General features: G+C 41.0%; 6 protein-coding genes, 1 long non-coding RNA gene and 1 pseudogene across 8 annotated transcripts; 7 read left to right on the top strand and 1 right to left on the bottom strand.

The window, feature by feature from the left end:
- The first annotated feature begins 439 nt into the window (after nucleotides 1-439).
- LOC110769230 (germin-like protein 9-3) lies at nucleotides 440-7,417 on the top strand (annotated as a pseudogene).
- Nucleotides 7,418-9,153: 1,736 nt separating this feature from the next.
- On the top strand, nucleotides 9,154-10,046 carry LOC110769228 (putative germin-like protein 9-2). Its single transcript, XM_021973165.2, has one exon. It carries the CDS (start codon nucleotides 9,194-9,196, stop codon nucleotides 9,818-9,820), a length of 627 nt encoding a protein of 208 aa, XP_021828857.1. The 5' UTR covers nucleotides 9,154-9,193; the 3' UTR covers nucleotides 9,821-10,046.
- Nucleotides 10,047-10,725: 679 nt separating this feature from the next.
- On the top strand, nucleotides 10,726-12,769 carry LOC148293971 (uncharacterized). Its single transcript, XR_015836385.1, has 3 exons — nucleotides 10,726-10,972; nucleotides 11,749-11,829; nucleotides 12,464-12,769. It is a non-coding gene; the product is annotated as an uncharacterized LOC148293971 (long non-coding RNA).
- A 2,003-nt stretch (nucleotides 12,770-14,772) lies between these two features.
- Nucleotides 14,773-15,732, top strand: LOC110769225 (putative germin-like protein 9-2). Its single transcript, XM_021973162.2, has one exon. The coding sequence runs from the start codon at nucleotides 14,839-14,841 to the stop codon at nucleotides 15,466-15,468; it is 630 nt and encodes a 209-aa protein (XP_021828854.1). The 5' UTR covers nucleotides 14,773-14,838; the 3' UTR covers nucleotides 15,469-15,732.
- A 1,370-nt stretch (nucleotides 15,733-17,102) lies between these two features.
- On the top strand, nucleotides 17,103-18,268 carry LOC110769238 (putative germin-like protein 9-2). The gene has a single exon (XM_021973174.2). It carries the CDS (start codon nucleotides 17,196-17,198, stop codon nucleotides 17,820-17,822), a length of 627 nt encoding a protein of 208 aa, XP_021828866.1. The 5' UTR covers nucleotides 17,103-17,195; the 3' UTR covers nucleotides 17,823-18,268.
- Nucleotides 18,269-18,854: 586 nt separating this feature from the next.
- On the top strand, nucleotides 18,855-19,663 carry LOC110769227 (putative germin-like protein 9-2). The gene has a single exon (XM_021973164.2). It carries the CDS (start codon nucleotides 18,982-18,984, stop codon nucleotides 19,606-19,608), a length of 627 nt encoding a protein of 208 aa, XP_021828856.2. The 5' UTR covers nucleotides 18,855-18,981; the 3' UTR covers nucleotides 19,609-19,663.
- Nucleotides 19,664-21,279: 1,616 nt separating this feature from the next.
- Nucleotides 21,280-22,082, top strand: LOC110771363 (putative germin-like protein 9-2). Its single transcript, XM_021975656.2, has one exon. The coding sequence runs from the start codon at nucleotides 21,355-21,357 to the stop codon at nucleotides 21,979-21,981; it is 627 nt and encodes a 208-aa protein (XP_021831348.2). The 5' UTR covers nucleotides 21,280-21,354; the 3' UTR covers nucleotides 21,982-22,082.
- A 165-nt stretch (nucleotides 22,083-22,247) lies between these two features.
- On the bottom strand, nucleotides 22,248-24,812 carry LOC110771364 (small ribosomal subunit protein uS11y). Of its 2 annotated transcripts, none has more exons than XM_021975657.2 (6): nucleotides 24,674-24,812; nucleotides 23,931-24,053; nucleotides 23,789-23,834; nucleotides 23,052-23,137; nucleotides 22,776-22,905; nucleotides 22,248-22,521 (listed from the first exon to the last, which is right to left on the bottom strand). In XM_021975657.2, exons 1-6 carry the CDS (start codon nucleotides 24,674-24,676, stop codon nucleotides 22,454-22,456), a joined length of 456 nt encoding a protein of 151 aa, XP_021831349.1. In that variant the 5' UTR covers nucleotides 24,677-24,812; the 3' UTR covers nucleotides 22,248-22,453. The 2 variants fall into 2 exon arrangements, with proteins under 2 accessions (XP_021831349.1, XP_088111833.1); XM_088255707.1 differs by having other exon boundaries at nucleotides 22,248-22,524; nucleotides 22,800-22,905.
- Nucleotides 24,813-27,201: the final 2,389 nt, after the last annotated feature.

Below are 27,201 nucleotides of genomic sequence, written 5' to 3'. Positions count from 1 at the left end.
GTATGGGGTCCTGACATCGCCGCGGAAGTAAGATTTGATATGAGTGTGTGTTTGTGGTTAAGGAGTTGATTTGAGAATTTGAGGAATTTGATGTATGAATTTGATTTGAGAGGTATGTGTATAAGGAGTTTGATAAGAGGATTTGATTTGAGAGGTAAAGAATTTGATTTAGGGTTTGAGTTTGAATTTGAGGGTATGATTCACGGGCTTAGAGACAACCTAGGATTGATTGCTTTGACACCATGTTAAATTTTAGAGAGACGAGCATGTGGCCCACCACTAGCAACATCGATATTGTCCCCAATTTAACCACCTATTTAGCAGGTGTGAGGTTTTATAAGGCCTCGATATTATTAAGAGTGAAACCACTTCTTATAAGTTGTAATTTATTTAGTCAAGTTTCCGATGTGTGACTTTATATTCTTCAACGTTTCTAACCATGCCCTCCAGAACTTCCAGCCTCAAATTTTTCTCACAATTATTTTCTTCATTTGCCATTGTTCAAATGGAAATGGCAGGAGACCCTGACATTCTTACCGACTTCATAGCGCCTCCGAACGGAACAGTAGATGCAAACTTCTTCACATACACTGGCTTTCATGTAGTTGTTGGAGGAGGCCCTCCTGCAGCCTTGAAGGTGTTGAAGGCGAGCTTAGTAGAGTTCCCTGCTCTTAATGGGCAGAGTGTTTCATATGCCGTCATTCAATTCCCATCTGGCACTGTGAACCCACCACACACTCATCCTTGCGCTGCTGAACTGCTTTTACTTGTGTATGACACCCTTGAAGTTGGTTTCGTTGACACAAAAAATAACCTCTTTACACAGACGCTTCGACCAGGTGATTTGTTTGTTTTTCCTATAAGGGACTTTTGCACTTTCAGTACAACGCTGATTCACAAAAGCCAGCTCTAGCAATTGCTACCTTTGGAAGTGCAAGTGCAGGAGCAGTATCAGTTCCCGGCGCTTTGTTCTCCACTGGCATTGAGGACAATGTCCTGGCTGTTGTGAATTAATGACTAACTCACTGCCCTTAAAGATCTTGTTGTTGATGGACTTTAGACAAAGAACTCAATGATGGATGAGTCTTACACACACACACACAGAAATTAACCAAGCACAAATGACACAAGTGTTTATAGAGGTTCAGCAAATTGCCTACATCCTCTTTGGTGATCACCTTGAGAAATTTCACTAATGAAGATAGGTTACAACTTTGGTTTACAAAAGGAAACCCCCTTAGAACACTACCCTCACAATCTGTTTCTATCACACCCTTGCTCAACACCTTGATACACTTAGAGAACTCTCTTTCTCTCCCCTTAGTTTTTCTGAACACACAACTAAAACTTCAGCTCTAACTCAACTTGGAATACCAGCTTCTTCCACTTACAATTATTCAACTTGTTTTCTCCTCTTGTGTTATCTTACTTCACCCCATTTCCTACACAAGCCAATAGACAAGAGATAAGATATCAGCTTGTCCTCCACGTTCTTCCCTTTAGTCACCACTTAGACTAAATGTCAGATCAAATAGGTAAATAGAATCCAACTCAGCCACCTCCCACTTACACCAGAAAATGGAGAGTGATATCTTTGAAATAAGATAACCAATTAGCCATGAGTGCTCTCCCAACTATCCAGCAGGTAGTCAACGTTCATTTAACTCAGAAGTGACCCACTAAGCCTCTGAAATCTTGTGGAAAGCGATAGCCATTGAAAACACTGTTGAAAACGCGTAAGAAATCGTCACAGCACGACTGGGACGACCGGTCGCTTTTGGTTTTTCCTCCAGACCTTGAATCTGCTTCTAAACGACTGGTCGCAAATGCTAAGCGACCGGTCGCTAGCTTCCTGCGACCGGTCGCAAAGAACTGGCGACCGGTCGCTCGTTGATGTTGCTCCAGACTTCGAATCTGCTTCAAAACGACCGGTCGCAAATGCCTAGCGACCGGTCGCTTTTAGGCAGATTCAAAATCTTCCTTTCAGCGCCAAAACCAACCTTGTATCCTTAGGTGAGCCATTTTCCCAACAATCTCCACCATGGCGAGCCTAATACTCCTTGTGGACATCATTGCCTTCTAGGACATCTGTAATGTCTTGAGAATCGTCCTAATAACTCTCAAGAACTCCACCTCAATCTTTAGCATGTAACAAGATTGAGCAAGCTCAAACAATGCTTGAACTTAGCTGTTGTGACTGGCTTTGTTAGGCAATCTGAAGCGTTCTCATTTGTATGAACCTTCAGTATTGTGATGTCTCCATCATTCACCCAATCCCTTATCCGGTGGTATCTCACATCAATGTGTTTGGACCTCCCATGGAACACTTGATTCTTCACTAAGCAAATAGCACTTTGACTGTCACTTAGAATCACCACCAAGTCTTGAGCTATCCCGAATTCCTTTGCCAATCTCTTCAGCCATACCGCTTCTTTTGAAGCTTCCGTTAAAGCCATATACTCCACTTCCGTAGTAGACAAGGCACTAACCGATTGTAACACTGCTCTCCAACTAATCGGTCCTCCACCACAAGTGAAGACATATCCTGTGGTGGATCTCCTCTTGTCTAGATCTCCTGCATAATCAGAATCTACATACCCCGACACACATGCCTTTCCTTGTTGTCTTTCAAACAATATCCCAAGCCTTTTGGTGCCCTTCAAGTACCTGAGAATCCATTTTGCTGCTGTCCAATGTTGCCTTCCAGGATTCGCCATATACCTTGACACCACACTAACGGCTTGGGCTAAGTCGGGGCGTGTGCACACCATTGCATACATGAGACACCCTACCAAGCTTGCATATGGAACTTTACTCATTTCCTCCTTCTCCACATTCGTAGAAGGACATTCTTTTGCACTTAACTTAAAATGCTCCGCCAAAGGAGTAGACACCGGTTTGCAATCCATCATATTAAACCTTTCAAGTACCTTGGAAATATACTTGCTTTGTGACAGCCACAACTTGCCTTCCTTTCTGTCTCTCCATATCTCCATTCCTAGGATCTTTTGTGCAGCACCAAGATCCTTCATGTCAAACTCCCTTCCAAGTAATGTCTTCAAATTCTGGATTTTTGACATGTCCTTACATGCAATTAGCATGTCATCAACATAAAGAAGCAAAAGGATGAAGTTACCATCCTTGAATGCATGAGAGTACACACAACAATCAGATTCACATCTTCTATACCCAATCTTCATCATGTAAGAATCGAAGCACTTGTTCCACTGCCTTGGAGATTGCTTCAGTCCATACAAAGACTTCTTCAACCTGCAAACCAGATTTTCCTTCCCTGCTTCAATGAACCCTTGAGGTTGGCTCATGTAGATGTCTTCCTCCAATTCACCATGAAGGAAAGCAGTCTTCACATCCATTTGCTCCACCTCCATGTCCTCTTGTGCTACTATGGAGAGTAGTAGTCGTATAGAAGTATGTTTCACCACCGGAGAGAAGATTTCATCATAATCAACTCCCTCCTTTTGCAAGAATCCTTTTGCCACCAACCGAGCTTTGAATAAGGTGGCACCCTTCTCATGCATTTCTTCTTTCTTCCTAAACACCCATTTGCAGCCAATAACCTTGCGACCTTTGGGTTTAGGAACTAACTCCCAAACTGAGTTTTGGTGTAGAGATTCCATCTCTTGCATCATAGCTTCCATCCAACTTTCCCGTTCCTTGTTCTCAACAGCTTCTTGGAACGTGGTTGGTTCTTCTTCACTAGCATTTAGGGCATAGTGAACTGCATCCATCTCCCATCCAAACCTTTGAGGTGGTTTGATGGTTCTCTTGGGCCTGGACCGAGCTATAGATGATGGCTCCACCTGTTCTTGAGCCTCTTCTTCTTCTTGAGTGTGTTGTTGATGCTGCCCAGCTTCTTCCTCTTCAATGTCGGACTCCACCTCCTCCTGAACGTCTTCAGTTGGCTGTTTCTGAGTAGTCTTTCTTGACACCTTCTTGAGTGGAACTTCAAAGGTTGTTTCTTTCTCAACAACATCCTCCTTTGCCTCTGAATTCTTGACTTTGTTCATAGGTATGGTCTTCTCATCAAACACAACATTTCTGCTGAGTATCTTCTTGTGGTTCACAGGATCCCATAGCTTATAGCCCTTCACACCACTCTCAAATCCAATGAAAATGCATTCAAGAGACTTTGGCTTCAACTTGGATCTTTCATCACTAGGAATAAGTGCATATGCACTGCACCCAAACACCTTAAGATTCGAATAATCGATTGACTTATTAGACCATACCTCCTCTGCACACTTGAACTCAAGATTTCTTGAAGGCGATCGGTTAACCAAATAGGCAGCGTGGTTAACTGTTTCTGCCCAAAAAGATTCGGGCAACCCTGCATGAATTCTCATACATCTCTCACGCTCCATGAGAGTTCGGTTCATCCTCTCCGCAGCTCCATTTTGTTGGGGTGTCTTCTTCACGGTAAAGTGCCTCTTAATGCCTTCACTTTTGCAAAACTCAAGGAACTTGCTGTCCTTATATTCACCACCATTGTCACTCTTTAGGATCTTGATCTTTCTTCCGGTTAGGTTCTCTACTTCCGCCTTCCACTCTTTGAATTTGGTGAAGACCTCAGATTTCTCCTTCATGAAGTAGACCCAAACCTTCCTGGAAAAATCATCCAAGAAAGTCACGAAATAGCGAGCTCCACCCTTCGATTTAACCGGTGATGGCCCCCATACATCCGTGTGAATATAATCTAGCACACCCGTGCTTTCTTCCTCTTTGTTTCGCTGCTTGAAAGCTATTTTTGATTGCTTTCCCATGGTACAAAATCTGCAGAACTCAAGCTTGCAACTTTGAACACCTTTCAACAATTTTCTGTTGTGTAGTTCCTGCATGCCCCTCTCACTCATGTGCCCTAGCCTCAAATGCCAAAGCTGAGTTTCATCTTCCGAGTCCTTGCTTGTAGATACAGCTGCTCCACCTATGATTGTTGTACCACACAACCTATATAGACAATTAGGTTGAATCTCCCCCTTCATAATCACAAGTGAACCTTTTGAGACTATGAGTTTCCCTCCATTTGCTTTGAATGAATAACCATTCTTATCAAGAGTTCCAAGGGAAATGAGATTCTTACGCAACTTTGGAATGTGCCTTACCATTCCAAGCGTCCTAACAGCCCCATCATGCATCTTCACCTTGATTGTACCAGTGCCTTTGACTCTACACATTGAGCCATCCCCCATCATCACTTCACTGCTATCTTCTTTCTCATACGTGTCAAACCACTCCTTGTTTGAGCACATATGATATGAGCATCCGGAATCCAAAATCCAATCGGAAGAGGAACACCTTGAAGAATTAGCCAATGCATTTGTTTTAACATTGCTTTCAACACACAAAAGCTCACCATCACTTTCCGTGACATCCTCCGCTGTGTTAGCTGCATTCTTCCCTTTGTTCTTCTTCTCCTTCCATATGGGGCAATTCTTTTTCCAATGCTCCTTTGACCCACACTCGAAACAACCTTCCTTTGCCTTGGATTTGGACCTTCCTCTATTGCCTTTCTTGCCTTCACGCCTCTTTGAACGGCCTCTCTCTCCGGTCTTTGCAACTAGACCTTCGCCTTGAGAGTTTTCTCCCGAACGTTGAGTCATCCTATGGTGTGTCATGATGTCTTGCACCACAGGCTCAAAATCAAGAGTAACCTTTCCGAACATAAGAGTGGTTCGAAAATGTTTATAGGACGAAGGTAAGGATGTCAACAACATAAGAGCCTTATCCTCCGGACTATAAATCACATCCATTCTCTGCAAGTCAGCAACACATCTATTGAAACTACTTAGATGTTCCATTAGATTTCCTCCCTCCTCCATCTTAAGATTCAGGAGTTCTTCCTTGAGGAAGAGTTTGTTGGACAACGACTTCCCTGCAAACATCTCTTCGAGCTTCTCCCATGTTTGCTTCGCCGTATCCTTTATCACGTTGATGAGCACCTCATCGGAGAGATAGTTTTCGATAGCTCCTCTGGCTAACTCGTCAAGAACTCCCCACTCATCATCCGTCATGCTTGCTGGCTTCTTCTCCTTGCCAACCAACACAACATGGAGTTGTTGTTGTGTAAGAGCTGACTTCATCCTTCGTTGCCAAAGAGTGAAGTTCTCCTTCCCTGTGAAAGGCTTTAACTCCACCTTCATGCTTGCTGCCTGTGGTGGCTTCAGATGCTGTGAACTGCTACCACTCTCAGCTTTCATGTCACTTGCCATCTTCAACACACTAGCACTCCAAGAGAAGAACTAGCTCCAGCTGCCAAACACAGCTCTGATACCACTTGTTGTGAATTAATGACTAACTCACTGCCCTTAAAGATCTTGTTGTTGATGGACTTTAGACAAAGAACTCAATGATGGATGAGTCTTACACACACACACACAGAAATTAACCAAGCACAAATGACACAAGTGTTTATAGAGGTTCAGCAAATTGCCTACATCCTCTTTGGTGATCACCTTGAGAAATTTCACTAATGAAGATAGGTTACAACTTTGGTTTACAAAAGGAAACCCCCTTAGAACACTACCCTCACAATCTGTTTCTATCACACCCTTGCTCAACACCTTGATACACTTAGAGAACTCTCTTTCTCTCCCCTTAGTTTTTCTGAACACACAACTAAAACTTCAGCTCTAACTCAACTTGGAATACCAGCTTCTTCCACTTACAATTATTCAACTTGTTTTCTCCTCTTGTGTTATCTTACTTCACCCCATTTCCTACACAAGCCAATAGACAAGAGATAAGATATCAGCTTGTCCTCCACGTTCTTCCCTTTAGTCACCACTTAGACTAAATGTCAGATCAAATAGGTAAATAGAATCCAACTCAGCCACCTCCCACTTACACCAGAAAATGGAGAGTGATATCTTTGAAATAAGATAACCAATTAGCCATGAGTGCTCTCCCAACTATCCAGCAGGTAGTCAACGTTCATTTAACTCAGAAGTGACCCACTAAGCCTCTGAAATCTTGTGGAAAGCGATAGCCATTGAAAACACTGTTGAAAACGCGTAAGAAATCGTCACAGCACGACTGGGACGACCGGTCGCCAGTTCCTGGCGACCGGTCGCTTTTGGTTTTTCCTCCAGACCTTGAATCTGCTTCTAAACGACCGGTCGCAAATGCTAAGCGACCGGTCGCTAGCTTCCTGCGACCGGTCGCAAAGAACTGGCGACCGGTCGCTCGTTGATGTTGCTCCAGACTTCGAATCTGCTTCAAAACGACCGGTCGCAAATGCCTAGCGACCGGTCGCTTTTAGGCAGATTCAAAATCTTCCTTTCAGCGCCAAAACCAACCTTGTATCCTTAGGTGAGCCATTTTCCCAACACTGGCTATATCCTTCAACACCGACGTAGCTACCATTCAGAAGCTAAAGGCTGGTCTTGCTTCCAAGCCATGAGGAATGTAGAAACATGTAGTTGATAGCAACTAGTTTATTATATATCTTTGTACTCTCCCGTTTTTCTTATTTTTCATTTTGAATAATTACCCAAAATGTGTTGAAAGGGTATGTCATCATCAACATGTATTACAATGTTTGTCATATTTCACTTATTGTCAGACAATATAATAAAACTTTCCTCTAGTTGTGGTCAGAGTTAAAAATAAATAAATAAACTTCACCCGAATTCAATTTGGATGAGTTTGCCTAGTCGCATCCTAAACTCCATGGGATTCATCCAAGGGCATTGTGGAAGCAAATTATCTCATTTTAGGTCAAATAATTAGGCCAATCAATTTGGGAATTATTTGACCTAATTTGGGGTTACCAAACCTAATTGGGAGTTATCTGAATTAATTAGGAGGTCATTTGATTCAAATTAGATGTCTTTGATTTTTGTCTTAATTAGGGATTTGATTAAATCCCTAACCCCTAAATACACAAACCCCACCAACCACACCAACCCCACCAACCTCGCCAAATTAAAGCCTCTGAGACTATCTATAAATATTGGCTACACACGAGGATTGAGGTACGTCTGAATTCCTACGGAAACTCCGCATAAATTATTTCTCATAAACCCTTCTCCCTTCATGTTCTTTCTCTCTCTCACACAAGGCTCCGGCCACCACACACGGCTCCGGCCACCCGGTTTTCCTTGAAACACCTAACCTAACTTAGGCATCAGAGGGCCTTTGGCCAACACCCCTCGGGTGTGGTCCTTTTACTCCGATCTATTTTGCAGGGAGAAAAGGAAGCGGAGAAGACGAAGGAATCTTGGGCGAATATTCTCGTGGGAGGAAATTTGCTCCCACAATTCCGAAGAGTTGTTTTAAGAATGTAAAGTCCCACGTCGAAAACTTAAAAATATAAAATACAATATATAATGAGTGGTTTCACTATTAATATCAGCGAGGCTTTTTGTGATAAAACTCTCCACCTACTAGACTTCCTCTATATCATGTTTCATATACTTGTTCGGGGCAGCAGTTTAATAATCATTGACCTTAATTGAACAGACATTACATATGCCATTTTGTTCTATTTAATCTTGATCTGTTTTGTCATCATGTTTGTTCCTCTGCTTTTCTTCCCCTGCAGTTTTCTATTAATTTTTCTCCAGCACTGTGCTGCGCTAGAAATGGAGATTGTATGCAATCTTTATGGACAAGGAACAATGGCAATAAGCCAATAAGAAAAGGCCGAAAAGCCCTTTTGTTTCATGTTTATGCACAATAAGTTTTAGCTAGCCTTGTATCAGTACAAAAATTTAATAATAATCTTTTGCTGGAAACTAGTCAACATCAAATGTAATGAACAAAGGCCATATTTTCAGTCAAGTAGATGAACATCCAAGAAAGAACAAGGTCCAAGAATATACTTCTATTTTAATATTACATCTTAATATTTAATGTTGATCAGTTGATGAAGATAAGCAAAAGTTGTAACATTTCTTGGTTTCGTTTTCAAGAAATATAACAAATAAGCAGCTATAAAACGGCAACTAAAACAAGGAAACATTACATAGTAATCTTCATCTCCAGTTCACATCAGGTGCTAGGCCTGCAGGAATACATTAATATATCCGAACTCCATTGCCTTGAGTTTTCTTTAGATTTCACATAACCCTCACCCTACAAATATTGTCCTTGTAGAAGCATAAACATCTCATAACCTACCAATTTTATCGCAATACCTTGCACAATTCTACAAATTCATCAAGTTTTTCCAACCATGGCCTCAAGGACTTCTAGCCTCAAATTCTTCTCACTGCTAATCTGTTCGATTGCAATTGTTCAGATGGCGACGGCTGGAGACCCGGACATTATTACTGACTTCATTGCTCCTCCAAATGGAACAGTAGATGGAAACTTCTTCACAAACACTGGCTTTCGTGTTCTTGTTGGAGGAGGCCCTCCTCCCACAGCTTTCACGGTGTTGAAGGCAACCTTGGCTGAGTTCCCTGCTCTTAATGGGCAGAGTGTTTCTTATGCCGTCCTTCAATTCCCATCCGGCACTACTAACCCACCGCACACTCATCCTCGCTCTGCTGAGCTCCTTTTCCTTGTTGACGGTACCCTTGAAGTCGGTTTTGTTGACACAAAAAACAACCTCTTTACCCAGACTCTGCAAGCAGGTGATCTGTTTGTGTTTCCTAAGGGACTTGCCCACTTCCAGTTCAATGCTGATTCACAAAACCCAGCTCTAGCAATTTCAGCCTTCGGAAGTGCAAATGCAGGAACAGTATCAATCCCCAGCACCTTGTTCACCACCGGCATTGACGACAATGTCTTGGCTATCTCCTTCAAGACAGATGTTGCCACCATTCAAAAGCTCAAGGCTGGTCTTGCCAAGCCATAAAGATAGAGTCACAACATCACAGAATTAATAAGCAGTAGTTTAATGTCTTTGTACTTATTTGTGTTGTTTTACTTGCTTTGAATAAGCACCCATAAGGTGTTAAAAGTTCTGTATTGCATTTGTTGTCACATTTCATTTATTGTCATCTATATGAGCACACTTCCCTCTAATATTTGTTGTTAATTTGAGAAGAAAGCCTCACTTTCCTTTACGCTGGTTGAACACAATTTTCATATAGAAAATCATTTGGTAACTTTTTGTAATTTTACACTCTAGTATAAAAGAAAAAAGGAGGAAACTAGGCGGAGATTATTACCTGAAATTCTTAAATACAAGCAGCGTACGTATACAATGCCACTCTCACATTCTCCACATCCCCTTCTAGTCACCAAAGTATCTATGAAATATTTCGTCACCGGAAGTGTGAAAAACTGCCGTGAAAGATCTTCGGAAACTAGTAAAAATTTTGTTAAATAGTTTTTACAAGGAGAATTTTGTCCCTAGATGTAATACCCTCAAAAATAATATTTGGTTTTATTATTTTTGTGGAAAATATTATTAAGTCGTGTGACTATTTTGGATGTTGTATGATTTTGGTTTGGTGTGGAAATATTGGAATTAAGTGACTTAATCTCAATTTGGGACAAAATACCTTTATGATTAAGTTTATGATTTTACAAAGGAAGTACAAGAAATTGAAGCGAGAAAATTATGATTTTTGATTTGGAAAATCGAGATTGATCTCACGAACGCGTAGGCGCAAACGGTTCGCGAATCCGAGTTGAAATGAAGAAGTTATGCTCGATTGAAGTTTTAGGGACTTATTTGCAAAAAACTAAACAGTGACAGATTTTGGTTTATATTTTGTGGAGGGTTACTGTGCAAATCAGATTTCTCATTTTGGTCCCCGGAGGTTTGAGAGCTCGTCGGAGAGGCGATTTCCGGCGGCGTCTGCGAAGCGTACGGTGGAGGTGATCGACACCACCAACCCAGATAGGAAGCCTGCTATCTTGTGAACATAACCCAAGAAGAATCGGAGCCATCGGAGGTGCGGTGAAGGCTGGGCGACGCCGCGAAGTTGGTTCGTCAATAGTGAAATCAGCAACTTCAACCGGCGGTTTGAGCCACTTACACTTCGAATTGGACCTAGAGGTAAGAATTAAAGTTGTTCTACTCAGTATTACGAACATTTTGGCATAGGTCTTGACCGGCGATTTTAGGGTGGTCCGTCGCCGGAATAGTACCCAAACCACCACCGGCGGTGGCGGCGCGTGGCGGCGCAGGGTGGCGATTCTGAGTTAGGGTTTTAGAGACAGAATGTAGTGCTGGAGTAACTGAACATGTTTGTATGTTTGAATTGTTGAGATTCCGTCGTTTAATCGACGATCGGAGCCTCACAAATGTGGACCATTGATTTGAGATTATCGGACCGTTGGATCGTGTCCAATTTTAATTATGTTGTAGCTGGTGTTGTGAGGAGTCTGTAGGTTCAGACGGATTGATGATCGGACGTCCCGATCATAAGTTATTAAATTTCAAAGTTAAGGCGAGCGATCGCCATTCGATCGTGTAATGTAGAATTATCCGACCGTTGGATTGGGCCCAAATTGTTGCAGGGTGATGTTGGGACTATTTAGAGTCCATTGGTGAGATCGGATTTGGAATCCGAGGTTGTGGGCCAAAGGCGGATTTTTGGAGTGTCGGTTAGACATGTGGGACCCACGGGACCCAAATAGTGACCTTTTGGACAATGGGTGTCATTGGTCATGATTCGACGTCGACAGCACGTATGTCACAGTTTTGAAGTTGGTTGGACGAGATTTGATCGCTTTGGACCCCCGGTTGGTCCAAAGGGCAATTTCGTCATTAGTTGCGAAATCTTGGATTTTTGGAGTTTTGTGCTAAGTTGAGCTATGTACTTTGCTTAGGTACTATTGGAGATTGAGTTGCTCGTTGAGGTTTGAGATTGAGGATTCGTTAAGTTGTTGAAGACGCAGCTTGGACGAAAGGTGAGTAAAACCATCCTAATCGTGAGTAAAAATCACGAATTATTATATTTATTATAATGTGATTTTGGATAATGTTAATGGCTATAATTAACATGTTGTTTGTTTCCTTTTGTAAAATGTTAGTGTGAAAAGACATTTTATTTGGTTTTGGTGTTGGTGTTTTGGTGTTGATGGATTTAGGGGAAAATACCTTGAATCTCTTCTGAGTTTGTCAGGTGGGCATTCTCGTGGCCCTAGTCTGGCGCCATCTAGTACTCATGACTGGTGTGTAATCATGAGTGAACACTACTATGGTGTTTTGTAGTGTTATAGATTAGAGGTTCATAGTATTCTCTCTTCTATCTGTCAAACAATTGACGTGTGAAAACTACTTTGAAATAAAGAGTTTTGGTGTGGTCACAGGTGGTGATCGTAACAGTTCTTTAAATAAAACAAAAGAATTGTGATTGTGATGATATTGATGATTATGATTACCTTGGTTATACAAGGATTGTGGTGTGCTAATGAAAGTGCATGTGTTTGTATATTATGTGAAATTGACATATTATACTGTGGACGTGGTTTACTCATACGAGCTTTAGAAAGCTTACCGGGTTGTTCTGTGGTGAACCCGGTGCACTATTCAATGGTGTAGGGGAAAATCCTGCAGGTGGTAGAGACGGTGAGCAGGAGAATTAAGGTGAGGAGCAGGAGGCTCATTGGTGGTTCCACAGACTGTAAAGTGTGGTGTGAGAGTGTTGGTGAGTGTTAGACTTCCGCTGTGTGAAATAAGCTCTGAGGAGCATATTATGTAAAATGATGATTGTTCATTTATGTTGTGAGTTTGTAATGTAATATTTGACTCAGAAGAGTTGAGTCATTATTGACATTGTGGTTCGGAACAGTGGTGTTGTATCAAGAAAGAAAAGTTTAAATTTCTAGGTACTTTTGTTGAAGGTTCCGAGCTTCGCGTCCCGGATTGTTGGTTGTTCTGTTTAAATTCGCAGATTAATTGTTGTGGGAAATTCGGGGCATGACACTAGAAATATTAGATTACCAAAAAAAAAAAAAAAAAGAAGAGAAATTTCATCAAAACTATTGTCATAACCACCTCTATTGTGCAACCAAAACTAGTGGGTAGTGTCACTTTTTTTACCATCGTCACCAGACATATAATCGTATGCAGTCAATAATATTGTTTCGATTCAAGCATTGAGACGTGTATATAAATTTTTCTTTTTGTCTTTTGAATAAGTTATTTTTGCATATGCATCAAATTATAATTTGCATGAACAAGGACATGGAATGGGTAAAGTATGAGTAGAGTTCTCATGTTCAAAATATTGTCCATGAAAGAAAAGGTACAATTATCTTAATACTTAAGTGCTCAACTATATAATTCTGTATCTTTCTTGGTAGTTCTTTAATTTGTTTGAAAAGTAAGAAACAACTTTCAATCCAATTTCTCATTGTTTTGCTTATTTTTCTCAAATTTGGATGCTTGTTAATTCAAATTTATTTATTTAGTTTTTAAATTTAGACGCCACTCAACTCGGTTTCTGTTCTTCTTATCCAAATTCCAAATGCTTTCATTACCCAAAAAAAAAGAGTAATTCAAATCCTCTCCAAGGCATTTTGAGTTTGTGGGAGAGGGGTAATCCATATATACGTCTATGATTCCATGGACTATATATTTATGTACCTGCAGCTGTGTTGTGAATTAGAACCAACTCACTCCCCTTTAGACCTTGTTGTTGATGGACTTTGGACAAGACTCAATGATGGATGAATCTTACACACACACACAGAAAATAATCAAGCACAAAAGACACAAGTGTTTATAGAGGTTCAGCAATTTGCCTACATCCTCTTTGGTGATCCCCTTGAGAAATTTCACTAGTGAAGATAGGTTACAACTTTGGTTTACAAATGGAAACCCCCTTAGAACACTACCCACACAATCTGTTTCTCTCTCACCCTTGCTCAACACCTTGATACACTTGAGAATTCTCTCCTCTTCTTGACTCACTAGTTCCCAGCTACTTTTCTTCCAACTCTCTCTATCTCTCTTACAATTTCAGACTTGCTCACTCTTTCCTTTAATACATGAGCCTCTAGACTTGAGAGAAGACCCTTGCTTTGTCTCCTACGTTCTGCCCTTGAATACCTGACATAGACTACAGGTTAGGCCAGCCACAAGCTATGTATTGATGGTTACTTGTGTAGCCACCCTATATAGAACCATAGGGTGGTTACACCTTGAAAACAAGTCTTCCAATGTCCTTCAATGCTACCTCCAACCTCCCAACTGATTGCCAACGTTCTTCTGACTTAGAAGTGACCCCTAGAGTCCTTGCAAGTAGGTAGGAGGCGATAGCCCTTGAAAATGGAGTCCAAAACTCGAGGAATCAGAAACAGCACGTGCTGGGCGACCGGTCGCTGGTAGCTTGCGACCGGTCGCAAGAAGGTTTCGCTCCAGGCCTCGACTCTGCCTGAAAACGACCGGTCGCAAATAGCCAGCGACCGGTCGCTAGTCGACTTCGCTCCAGACTTCGACTCTGCCTGAAAACGACCGGTCGCAAATGTCGTGCGACCGGTCGCTGGTCCAAGAATTAGTATCCTTTATGCGAGCCAATTTTCCAACAAGCTGTACCATGGTCTGATTACTAGAACTTAGGCACATGCAGATAGTCTATATAACTAAGCAATGTAAAAATCTGTGTAATTGTCTAAGTTCAATGTATTTTATGTATAAAAGTGAATCTAATATCGCAGGAGAAGTAACAAAGAGAAACAACAAACACTGGAACTACAACAAGAAAGCAAAGCATTATTGTTTTCATCTCCAATTGACATCATAGGCCTGCAGCAAGAATATATTCATTTCCCATTTGCCTTTTGCTTATATTTGACTTAAACCCACTCTATAAATCCTACCCTTGTAGAAGCCCATGTACCTCATCAACCTATACCCAATATCTAGCAATAGTTTCATACCACATTTCTGAAAAAGTAATCAAGTCCTCAACCATGGCCTCAAGGACTTCATCCCTTAAATTCTTGTCACTACTAATCTGTTCAATTGCCATTGTTCAGATGGCAACCGCTGGAGACCCGGACATTCTTACTGACTTCATTGCTCCTCCAAATGGAACAGTAGATGGAAACTTCTTCACAAACACTGGCTTTCGTGTTCTTGTTGGAGGAGGCCCTCCTCCCACAGCTTTCAAGGTATTGAAGGCAACCTTGGCTGAGTTCCCTGCTCTTAATGGGCAGAGTGTTTCTTATGCTGTCCTTCAATTCCCATCCAGCACTACTAACCCACCGCACACTCATCCTCGCTCTGCTGAGCTCCTTTTCCTTGTTGGTGGTACGCTTGAAGTTGGTTTTGTTGACACGAAAAACAACCTCTTTACCCAGACTCTGCAAGCAGGTGATCTGTTTGTGTTTCCTAAGGGACTTGCCCACTTCCAGTATAATGCTGATTCACAAAGCCCTGCTGTAGCAATTTCAGCCTTTGGAAGTGCAAATGCAGGAACAGTATCAATCCCCAGCACTTTGTTCGCCACCGGCATTGACGACAATGTCTTGGCTATCTCCTTCAAGACAGATGTAGCCACCATTCAAAAGCTGAAGGCTGGTCTTGCTGCCAAGCCATGAGGATATAATTGCTATCCATTAACCAGTAATTTAATAGGTTTGTTCTTCAGGTTTTTCCTTTGTTTGTTAAACAAAAAAAATGGTTTGAATAATTACCCTTAATGTGTCAAAAGGTTATGGCATCAACTTTTATTACATTTTTAATTGTTTGTCTCAGTTCATTTGTTGTCAAAGAGTTTCCTTTGATTGTATCATGGTAGTTAATTGGGGTACAAAAAAGCCTCACTTTCTTTTCTATTGTGGGACTCAATTTTTATTTATACAATCATCTGGAATTTGGCACTACACTATGATATAAAAAGGAAAAATAGGGGCCAACGGGGTCTAGCCCAGTGACAAAAGGCCTTGACTTGCATACCAGAGGTCTCAGATTCGAACACCCATGACATCTTGGTTGTGTGTGTATGTGAGAAACCCCCCTCTCCTGTAGTTTAGTCTTTCGCTTGTCCTAAAAAAAAAAGGGAAAATGGGGGTAAGGGTGGGAGGGTGTAGTAGATAAACATTAATTGTATAACGTAAACTATGAAATTAAATTGCTCCATAATTTTTTTTATAGCACTGACTAATAGTTTCTTTAACAAAAAATAATCTGGAGACAGAAATTGAGACATCAAACAAGAGTCTATTAGTATGAAGGCAACCCATTCAGCCAATGGCAAGCATCAGCAACAAAGTTGGCTTCACAAAACATGAGAGAAATGGCTTCTCTACTGAATTGGGGCCGGCCTTGGTTAATTAAGTTGGGAGTAGTTAAGTCTTTATTGCAGACAAGAAGAAATTAGGAAGTCGTGCAGTTTTTCTTGCCCTGCAATTTACACTTAACATTACTATTGGAGTTAGAGTTTGGCACTCATTTTTGTACCTTTTCGAAGGATAAAACGACTAGCACCGGCAATGAAGTCATGAAGAATGTAAAAATGTCATGTGGGAAACTTGACAAAAACAAAAAAGTGACTGGTTCCACTAGTACTACTGATAGCACCGAGGTCTTTTATGATGAAACCTCACACCTGATATTGGTGTTGGATGAATTAGCAGTGTGCTAGATCTTTACTCAGTATGTGACATCCACGTGACCCATTGTAAAATTTGATACACGTGTCGCGCACTAAGCAGTGGTTCCAATGCTAATATATGAGTGCCATTATGTATTTTTGTTCTGCATTTTGTAAGAACGAGAAGACAATAAGAAACGGCTAATTTTGATCTATACAAGCTCCCGCCCTATAGTTTGGCCATAAGACAAATTTCAAGTTACGCTGGAGGTGACATTGTACCTTTTATTGTTGCCAAGAACAGGAATATATCCTTTGGTGCCCAAAATTAATTATCGTCAGCAATGAATGTTGTGAATCCCAGCCTATATGGCTCGACAGAATGGATGAACATCCAAAAAGGGTCAAAGAATATACTTTATTATATTTCATTTTAATACCAATTGTGGGAGAACATAAGCAAAAGTTGTAATATTCTTGGTATATATCTTTTCCAAGAAAAACTACAAATTAACAACTGTAAACCTGCAGCTACAGCAAGGTTATCATTGTAATCTTCATCTCCAGTTGACATCGGAAAGGCCTGCAGCAACAATATATTCCAACACCAATGTTTTCCCCTTGGGTTTCATACAATCTGCACCCCATAAATAGTGCAGTTGGTGAATCCCTAAAATCTCATCCAACTACCTAACACCATAGCGATATTGAATCACACATTTCTTCCCAACCATGGCATCAAGAACTTCCACCCTCAGATTCTTCTCACTACTAATTTCTTCCTTTGCCATTGTTCAAATGGCAATGGCCGGAGACCCGGACATTCTTTCTGACTTCCTACTGCCTGCAAATGGAACAGTAGATGCAAACTACTTCACTTACACTGGCTTTCGTGTTCTTGTTGGAGGCGACCCTCCAACTGCCTTCAAGGTATTGAAGGCAACCTTGGCTGAGTTCCCTGCTCTTAATGGGCAGAGTGTTTCATATGCCGTCCTCGAATTCCCATCCGGCACTACTAACCCACCACACACTCATCCTCGTTCCGCTGAGCTCCTTTTCCTCATTGATGGTACCCTTGAAGTCGGTTTCATTGACACAAAAAACAACCTTTTTACACAAACTCTTCAAGCAGGTGATTTGTTTGTGTTTCCCAAGGGACTTGTGCACTTCCAGTACAATGCTGATGCACAAAACCCAGCTCTAGCAGTTTCTGCCTTTGGAAGTGCAAATGCAGGCACTGTATCACTCCCCAACACTCTCTTCACCACCGGCATCGACGACAATGTCTTGGCTATCTCCTTCAAGACTGATGTAGCCACCATTCAAAAGCTCAAGGCCGGTCTTGCTCCCAAGCCATGAGGAAAAAATCATAACCAGTAGTTTAATGTCTTCAGATTTCTGTTATCTTATTTGCTTTTAATAATTATCCATAATGTGTTGAAAGGGTATCCCACAACCTGTTTACATTGTTTGTCACAATTCATCTTGTCAACTATATATATTATCAGAGTTTTCTCTAGTTGTGGTTAATTTCAGAAAAAATGTGGACAGGGAGGAGACTATTATGACAAATTCTTACATACAGCATGTGTATACAACACCACTCTCGCTTTCACAGGTAATATTTTGGTGTACATCGCCACATGGTGCTACCAATATTACTCATATTGTAACGCATTTGTCAATTGAAAATTAATCGTCAATCATACCAACAAAAGGGTGTGGCAGGGCAATCTTCAAAAGTAATGGTGGCAGAAGTTGTCAATTGAAATTCCCAGGAATTCTTATTGAAATCTGTTTTGAATCGGTATTGGGGCCAATGTGATCAGTTGTTATCAGTTGTGATAATTGTAGCGAGGACTCTTCTCTTTTCTTCTCAGATTGATTACAATTTACAATTACATCATCGTCATCTTCTACCCTAATTTGAGTAGGAATCCAATTCCTTGGCAGTTAAGATTGCTTGGACACAATTTCGGGCTCATCACATGTTTGGCTCACTCAAGCACAAATATGGGCAAAAGTGCAGATTTTGCCGTTTTACCTCCTGAACTATAACGCTTTTCAAACTTAACCCCGTGATTATTTTTTCAACTAATTTAGCATTCGAACTCCTGTCAATCATGCACCTACCGTTAAATTTGAGGCTATTTCATTCAAATTGCCGTTAAAAAAAGTCAAGTGAGGTGCACACGCTTTGTATTTTGAGGGCAATCTGGCCCAGCTATATACGTAAGAGACATAACACAGAGTGTAATTTTCTCTGTTAAATATATAAGCAAAAGTTGTAAAACTGCGACCCCAACAAGAAAGACATTGTAGTTTTCATTTCCAATTAAACATCAGATAGAGGCCTGCACCAATAATATATTCCAACATCAATGTCTTTCCTTTAGATTTGACAATCCCCACCCTATATAAATAGCGCCCTTGTAGAAGCCAAACATCTCATCCAACTACCAAGCATCCTAGCAAATACCAATATACATTCCTATGAACTACTTCAAGTTCTCAAACCATGACCTCAAGAACTTCCACCCTAAAGTTCTTCTCACTACTAATTTCTTCATTTGCCATTGTTCAAATGGCAATGGCCGGAGACCCAGACATTCTTACTGACTTCGTAGTTCCTCCAAATGGAAGAGTAGATGGAAACTTCTTCACATACACCGGCTTTCGTGTTCTTGTTGGAGGTGCTCCTCCCACAGCCTTCAAGGTATTGAAGGCAAGCTTGGCAGAGTTCCCTGCTCTTAATGGGCAGAGTGTTTCCTACGCTGTCCTTCAATTCCCTTCTGGCACTACCAACCCCCCACACACTCATCCTCGCTCGGCTGAGCTGCTTTTCCTTGTTCAGGGTTCCCTTCAAGTGGGCTTTGTTGACACCAAAAACAACCTCTTTACACAGACGCTTCAGGTGGGTGATCTGTTTGTGTTTCCCAAGGGACTTGTGCACTTTCAGTACAATGCTGATTCAAAAAAGCCAGCTCTAGCAATTTCTGCCTTTGGAAGTGCAAATGCTGGACATGTATCAATTCCCAGCACCTTGTTCACCACCGTTATCGACGACAATGTCTTGGCCATATCCTTCAAGACTGATGTAGCCACCATCCAAAAGCTCAAGGCTGGTCTTGCTCCCAAGCCATGAGGATAGAGTTGATAGCCAGTCCAGCAGCTCAATACTTCGTTCTTCATTCTTTTGTTCTATTATCATTTATCATTCATTTTGTTTTAATAATTACCCTTACTGTGTTCAAAGGGTATGATCACGAAGGTGTATTATATTTATATTGTTTTGTCGCAATTCATTTATTGTCAACCATGTAATCACACTTCCACTAATGGTGGTATATTGAGAAGAAAAACCTCACTTTCTTTTGAATTGTTAACTCTGGATTATAAATAGTCATTTGGAATTGGTTTGACACATAAAACATAAGGGGTTTGCGGGGGTACCCTGTAAAGCCACCTCAGGGGCAAGATCAACTCTGGGCCCAGAAATTGACAGAATCATTTGGATTTCGTGATATTCCACTCTGATATATATATATATATATATATATATATATATATATATATATATATATATATATATTTGGTGTAGATGAAGATGAATAAGATAAAAGAACAAATATTTACAGGGTTTCTAACCTTTAATTTGGTCTAACAATTATTTTCTGATAGCATTGAGGAAAACTTGGATAATGCCAATCTAAGGACACTATGGTGAAGTTAATTAGCAAGGCTTGAGTTGATTTTACTTTGACTTTCAAATAGTATATACATTGACAATGCATCAAATGCCAGCTCTGGTTGACTGAAAATTGGCTTGATCATTAGGAAAGCTGCCTTCTCATAACCTTTCATATGGTGATCAACTTGTGATTATGGCCCTCCTTTTTTTATCGTCTATACATGTGCATGGTAATGTTGAGTGTTTGTCCCACATTGAAAAGTTAAGGGGCCAAGCCTGGATTTATAAGGAGTTGGGCTACTCCCCCATAGCCAATTGGTTTTGGGGTGGAACCTCAACTTCCTTCAGGTAATGCAATGATGCCTACAGCTCCTCAGTCTCATGTAAAATCAAATTGATAAAGGTCCGAGGATGAACAAGCCGAAGGCTGCATACCGGAGATGGAAGTGTGTTAGGCATCAACGTGACACGTGATGGGTGTTGTGACACGTAATCTTGGTTGTCAATTGAATACAAACTCTAATTCTAGCCTGGACATCTCTAGAACTTATACTTTTCCAGTCGTACTTAACTTAAACACCATCAGAAACTACAGAGCAGTCCAAAAGGCCGTAACTGGAGGATGAGATGATCTGAACTTGAAACATATTGGGAGAAACAAGGGAGCTTAACGAAATCCTGCCAATCAGCAATTAATAGTCATGGAACTTAAATATTAAAAAGACAGATTTTGTTGTGTTGTTTTGTTCCATTCTATATTTCTAATTAGCAATATAAAATGTGTAATTCAGAAGTTTCGGCGAAGGTCTTAACTTGTTTGTCTTCAAGACGTTTGTCTGGCTCTCTAGTTTTTAATGTTAAGGTAAAATCTCTTAGAAATAACAAGATCGAGCCGTGGTTATCAGATTCCAGCTTATAATTTGGTTTTAGTATTTTGTGGCGATGTATATGAGCAAATGTTCTTATGTTTTTTTGGTATGACATTTTCCACGAAATGACAAACAACTGTAGAAGAACTACAACAAGAAACATTGTAATCTTCATCTGCATTTACATCAGATAGGCCTGCAGCAAGAATACAAAAAATCCATTTACCTTGCCCATAAATAGTGCCCTTGAAGACCCCCAAACATCTCAAGCATTATAGCCATAGTGCAATATCATAGCATACTTACACAGATTAATCAAGTTTTTCCAACCATGGCCTCAAGAACTTCCAGCCTCAAATTCTTCTCACTACTGTTTGCTTCATTTGCCATTGTTCAAATGGCAATGGCTGGAGACCCGGACATTATTTCTGATTTCCTACTGCCTGCAAATGGAACAGTAGATGCAAACTTCTTCACATACACTGGCTTTCGTGTTCTTGTCGGAGGCGGCCCTCCAACAGCCTTCAAGGTATTGAAGGCAACCTTGGCTGAGTTCCCTGCTCTTGATGGACAGAGTGTTTCCTATGCCGTTCTTGAATTCCCATCTGGCACTACTAACCCACCACACACTCATCCTCGTTCCGCTGAGCTCCTTTTCCTTGTTGATGGTACCCTTGAAGTGGGTTTCATTGACACAAAAAACAACCTCTTTACACAGACTCTTCAATCAGGTGATCTGTTTGTGTTCCCCAAGGGACTTGTGCACTTCCAGTACAATGCTGATGCACAAAACCCAGCACTAGCAATTTCTGCTTTTGGAAGTGCAAATGCAGGAACTGTATCACTCCCCAACACTCTGTTTACCACCGGGATCGACGACAATGTCTTGGCTATTTCTTTTAATACTGATGTAGCCACCATTCAAAAGCTCAAGGCTGGTCTTGCTGCCAAGTCATGAGGATGGTGAACGCATTTGTTCTAGCATTTTCATTTCGTTCTTGCGTTTTTGTTTTTCTTACTAATTCGCTTTGAATAATTGCCCTTGTAATGTTGGAAGGGGATTTCATTAACCTGTATTACAATGCGTCTTTATTTATTGTCAACTTCATTATTACACTCTTTTCTACTTACTAAAATCCTCAATTTATTTAAAATTGTTAGGATAAATACATCAAATTGGACATCAACCATAACTATACTATAAAACAAACTAGAAAGAATACCTTCATAATTAATGTAGATCATTCCCTCAAAATAAAAAAAATCTTAATGTAAAGCATAGTCAGCAAGGCCAATTCCAAATACTACAAAATGTTCCAGTTCTTCAAAGCTAACACCTCTAAGAACTACATCAACACACCTATAAGAACTACATCAACCTTCCAAAATTGAAGACGGAAAGATCGGAGGTGAAATATCTCCAAGCCAGCTTACAATCTTCTACCTCTTCTACCACCCTTTCTTCTGGTGCTGTCGGTTGGGATTGGAGTCACATCCTCTGGGAAAACAGAATGAGTGTACGATTCAAGACCACCACCAAAAAAATAAAAAATATAGGCTTTAAAAATGATCTCACTGTGGGTTCCATTGATAAATTACTGTATTTGACTACAAAAATTTCCACCAAGTCACCCAGTGTAGAAGTGTGACGAGGATAGGAATGAAGACAATTTCAGAAATTGCATTCCTTTGATATTGTTTCATGCATAGTGATCTGAAACTTTTTTTTTTTCCAAAAAGAAAAGGGCTTACCAATGCGGCCAATTCTCATTCCTGAACGAGCAAGAGCCCGTAGTGCAGACTGAGCACCAGGACCAGGTGTCTTGGTTTTGTTGCCGCCAGTGGCACGGAGCTTAATATGAAGAGCAGTAATTCCTAGTTCCTGTTCAGCATTGAAAGTAAAATTCATCATACAGAACAAACATTGAGATATACATCATTTGGTTGCAAATCAACCACAACCTAATTAACCAGGCAATAGTTTTCAGTTTTTAATCATGAACGTATTTACTGGGATATGAGGAAGACCTTGCATCTCTGAGACACATCCTGTGCTGCAAGCATGGCCGCATATGGTGAAGACTCGTCTCTATCAGCCTTTACCTTCATACCACCTACATTTTAGCTTTTTTGTTAGAATTTGGACTTAAGATACAGCTACTGAGGTCCACACCCAACGACAATTAATCAAAGGAAAAATGTAGATCCCCAGATACAGCGAGAAGATTTATATAAATTAAAACTTAAAAGAAAATGACAAAAACAGCCATGTCAAATATACACATCAAACTGGAACCAGCAGAGTGAATTGCATTCCTAGTATACTCTATGGTCCAAGACCATTTGGACTAGGATAAAATACCGACTAGAACCACCTTTTGACAGAGTAGACTGCAAGCCAATCTTATGCTTCAGAATTTCTCATGACTAATTTCGGCAGACAAGACTATGGAAACCAAAGTGTCTTTAGAGTTACATTGACATTTAAGTATCCAAGAAACAGTTTCACCAGTATAACTGGTGTTGAGTATACCCCATTAGACAAGGTCCGGTCACAACCATATGCGTTTTGAATTGGATGTTACTGGTTCTACGAACACACCACGTTTGATACTCAGATGAGTATCTAGACTTAAAGAAGACAACAAATACAAAAGAACTAAAATGTATTATGAACAGGCCAAGCAGATATACCCAAGAATAGTACAATTAGAAACTATGGAATCTTATCTGACTACAGCAATCAGAAATGATATCAAACATACCAGTAATGCGAACGAGGGTTTCTCTTCCAGACAAATCAGTCACATGCTGCAGCCATTAAAGAGAGAAATTATTCAGTCCAACTTAAAGACAATAGAGGATGGATCTGTCGTTTTAAACACAGATAAGAATACTGATACTTACAATGAAAGTATCATTAAATGATGCAAAAATGTGAGCCACACCAAATGCATGTTCTCCGTCCCGTAAAGCAGGTCCAAGGGTCACATTTTCTTCCTTTGGTTCCCTTTGCTTTCTCCTGGACGACTGGGAGAACCCGCACCCAAAGTATAAAACAGGAAAGGTTAGGATTCTTAGATCTATTTAACTCAAATGTTCTGTCAACACAAAAATTTAAATCAAAGAATGTTTAGCTATATGGCTGACATGAGAACCAATTTATTTTCTTCTATAGCATAGAACTAAATAAAAAGAAACACGTTCATCTCAAACAACTGGTCAATGGCCACTCTATTAAAGACACAAATATGCAAAATGAAAAATGGAATCTAAGTCCCACTATCATCTAACACAAAACCAGGCACAAGGAAATTTTTCATTCCAAAAAAATTCGGTGCTTTATTTCCAGATTGATAACAATATTACGATTTCCACTGCAAATAAGGTGTGAAACAGAACAGGCAGCCTTTTTTTTTTTTTGATGAATTAAATATTGAACATACATATAGGCATGGACATTTCAAGGAAAACAAAACCACAATCTTCCATAGACACATGAGGAAATTGCAAAAAATACTGGTTTTTATATTTTCTCGGCATCAAACCGAGCATCACGTAAACTAAAGTCTGAAGCTTTTATACAGGGAAAAATCAGTTAAAATTTACAAGAAAAAAGAGAAGGGTGGGATTGGAATCGATATGCTTACCATGGCGTCAAGCAGACGAGAGACTGAGAGACTATGCGAGTGAAAGACTGAGTATTTCGGTTCGCAAGGAGGCAAGGAATGAGGCTCGACTTAAAAGCTCGATTTTTATATGAGGATGAAAGGGGCTTGGGGGTTGAAGGGGAGGAGTCAATTTCACTGGGAGTCTTTTGGTTCGATGTAATTTCAACAACACCCTGCAATTTTCATTTATTACACGCAAACCCTTAAGAGCACTTCCACCCGTGCAGGCTAGCATGGGCAAAAGGCCCCTAAAAACCAACTCCAGCGGTGAAGGCCAGCTCGAGCAAGGAGTGGGCTCCATCAGCCTGGGCTGCTGCCTCAGTTTGCTAACCTTAGCGACCAATTTAAATATCCAAAAAAAAAATTTAAAATACCCAAAAATTCAGATTATTTATTTATATATAAATACCTAGTCATGTTCTTCACTTCCCACACCAAAATTCCATACAAATTCCTCTCTTCATATCTCATGTGAATAGTATTTGCCTTTACTTGCCATGGCAATGGATGGAAAAGCAAAATAAAAAAGGGTAGGGCAATCACTATTTACGTGAATAGTGCAGCCCTTGCAAAAGGCTTGTTGTGTTTCCACCCAATGCCATGGAAACTCAAGGACAACCACTATTCAGATGAGATATGAGGTTAGGAATTTGTATAGAATTTTGATGTGGGAAGTGAAGAATATGGCTAGGTATTTATTTTAAAAAAATTATGAAATTTTTGGTATTTTTTTCGATTTATTTTTTAAAAAAATTCATTGATGACGTCAGCAGCCCCTAGGCACGAGCTCAGGCTCGTTTTAGTCTTTGAGAGATTGATCGTGCTTCCTGCGCAGGTTGAACAGATGGTTAGGGTTTTTCTTGATCGTCCTATAGGAGGTGTACTCCTTAATGAAGACAAGCACTAGCTCTCGGAAGCTCCTGATCAACTCGGAAGTTATAGTATGGAACCAATCTTGGGTTGCTATGCATAAGGTCATTGCAAATACCTTGCACATTAGCGCATCCTCGGACTTGTAGAGAATCACGAAACTTTTGAAATGCTTCAAATGGTTCTTGGGATCGGAATCCTGTTTGAATGGTGTGAAGGACGATGTTGAGAACCGTTTTGGGGGAGTTGCGTGCTCGATCTCATTGGTGAATGAAGAGGAGTTTACTTGATCTATCTCATTGCGCAGTGTATCCTCCACGTCTCCTCCGACCTTGAGATCTCAGAGTCGGTCATTCACAAGCTACTCGACGTTCTCTACTCGCAATGCTTGCGGTTCACGTCGATGTCTCCGTTGACGCAGGCGTTGCTGATTGACCTCCTCGTTAACTCCAGGGGTTGATGTCCTTGACTGTTCTGCCTGCGCGGTGTACTGGTGGACTGAGCTTGCGAAGGAATCCTCGTGGCTTGTTGTTGTGTACTAGCTCTGGCGAAGCGAGCTGGAGAGCGTCTTTCTTCATGTACTTCTGGAGAAGGATTATGAGGTTGACCTCCCTGAAGGCCTAACCTCGCATGAATGCTTCCTTGCGTTCCCAAACGGGTATGGGCATCGGTCCGTGGACCCAACCTTTCATGTATGTTGGTCTTTGGACCTAATATTATACTGAAGCTCGACTACTTTGACTGGAGCTTGGGGATGCTTATGACACGCCAGCGTGCTCGACAATAACAGCCAGCGTGCTCGACAACACGTTATTTTCCTCCTCCTCATCTGCTGGTTCCTACTCGACCTGCTTGGGACCTTTCAACCTGCCTGCCAGTGAGTCTGTCCATCCTTCTATCTTCACCATGGGATCCAAGGCCAAGGTCTTTGACCAAATTGATATGCATGAGAAGCAATTTCGGTCGTTTACCCTTTGAGCTAGCTAGTCGACTCTAAGGCTGAGGTCTGCTTAACTGCTTAGATTTCGATGAGAGAACTATGTGGAGCCCAATTGCACGCGGGCTAGGGTTTCATTGGAGGTGTACGCATGAGAGACTGTCAAGCACGATGGAAAAGGAGGGAACATATGAACTTATTCTAAGCTTGGGCCGTGGTCGGCGGCGACACCATGATGGGAGGTTCCACCGTGTGTCGCGATGGCGCCATGATGGTAGACCTCTGATCCAGTCGTGAAGCTGAGAAGGTGGTGGCTATTGGACTTGGCGGTTGGTCCCTACGGCTGCACAATGATGCTAGCCGTGAAACTGTGAAGAGGCACGACGTCGTGTGTATGAAGAGTGCTCTAGGCCATGGGGCCTAGAGGAGGAGCAGCGGTCGTGACCAAGGCCATGACAGGAGCCACGGTGATGGGATTTTGGGTCGTGGCGTCGACAGCGGAAAGTGATGGCTCCCTTAACGCCGCAGCATAGTGGAGGCTCGGATCCATCACGGATTGAGTTTTCGCGGCGATCTTACTTTGTTTGCGCTTGCTTTCAACCATGATTGTTTGGAAGACTTCGGTTGAGTGATGAATAGGAGGAAATAAATTCCTTTTATTCGAGAGCAACACTTTGATTATATTTCATTACTCTCAATG

This window comes from Prunus avium, chromosome 6, assembly GCF_965620075.1.
Source record: "Prunus avium chromosome 6, drPruAviu1.hap1.1, whole genome shotgun sequence".
In the NCBI taxonomy this organism is placed as follows: domain Eukaryota; kingdom Viridiplantae; phylum Streptophyta; class Magnoliopsida; order Rosales; family Rosaceae; genus Prunus; species Prunus avium.
Note: the sequence above shows the minus strand (reverse complement) of the source record. Positions and strands in the feature narration are given on the sequence as shown.

Coding starts and splice junctions, on each gene's coding strand:
- LOC110769228 (XM_021973165.2), top strand. CDS start 9,194: ATGGCCTCAAGGACTTCTAGCCTCAAATTCTTCTCACTGCTAATCTGT.
- LOC110771364 (XM_021975657.2), bottom strand. Junction 23,138..23,788: donor AACCCTCGTTCGCATTACTG/GTATGTTTGATA, acceptor GCTAAAATGTAG/GTGGTATGAAGGTAAAGGCT. Junction 22,522..22,775: donor AATGAGAATTGGCCGCATTG/GTAAGCCCTTTT, acceptor CTGTTTTCCCAG/AGGATGTGACTCCAATCCCA.
- LOC110771363 (XM_021975656.2), top strand. CDS start 21,355: ATGGCCTCAAGAACTTCCAGCCTCAAATTCTTCTCACTACTGTTTGCT.
- LOC110769227 (XM_021973164.2), top strand. CDS start 18,982: ATGACCTCAAGAACTTCCACCCTAAAGTTCTTCTCACTACTAATTTCT.
- LOC110769238 (XM_021973174.2), top strand. CDS start 17,196: ATGGCATCAAGAACTTCCACCCTCAGATTCTTCTCACTACTAATTTCT.
- LOC110769225 (XM_021973162.2), top strand. CDS start 14,839: ATGGCCTCAAGGACTTCATCCCTTAAATTCTTGTCACTACTAATCTGT.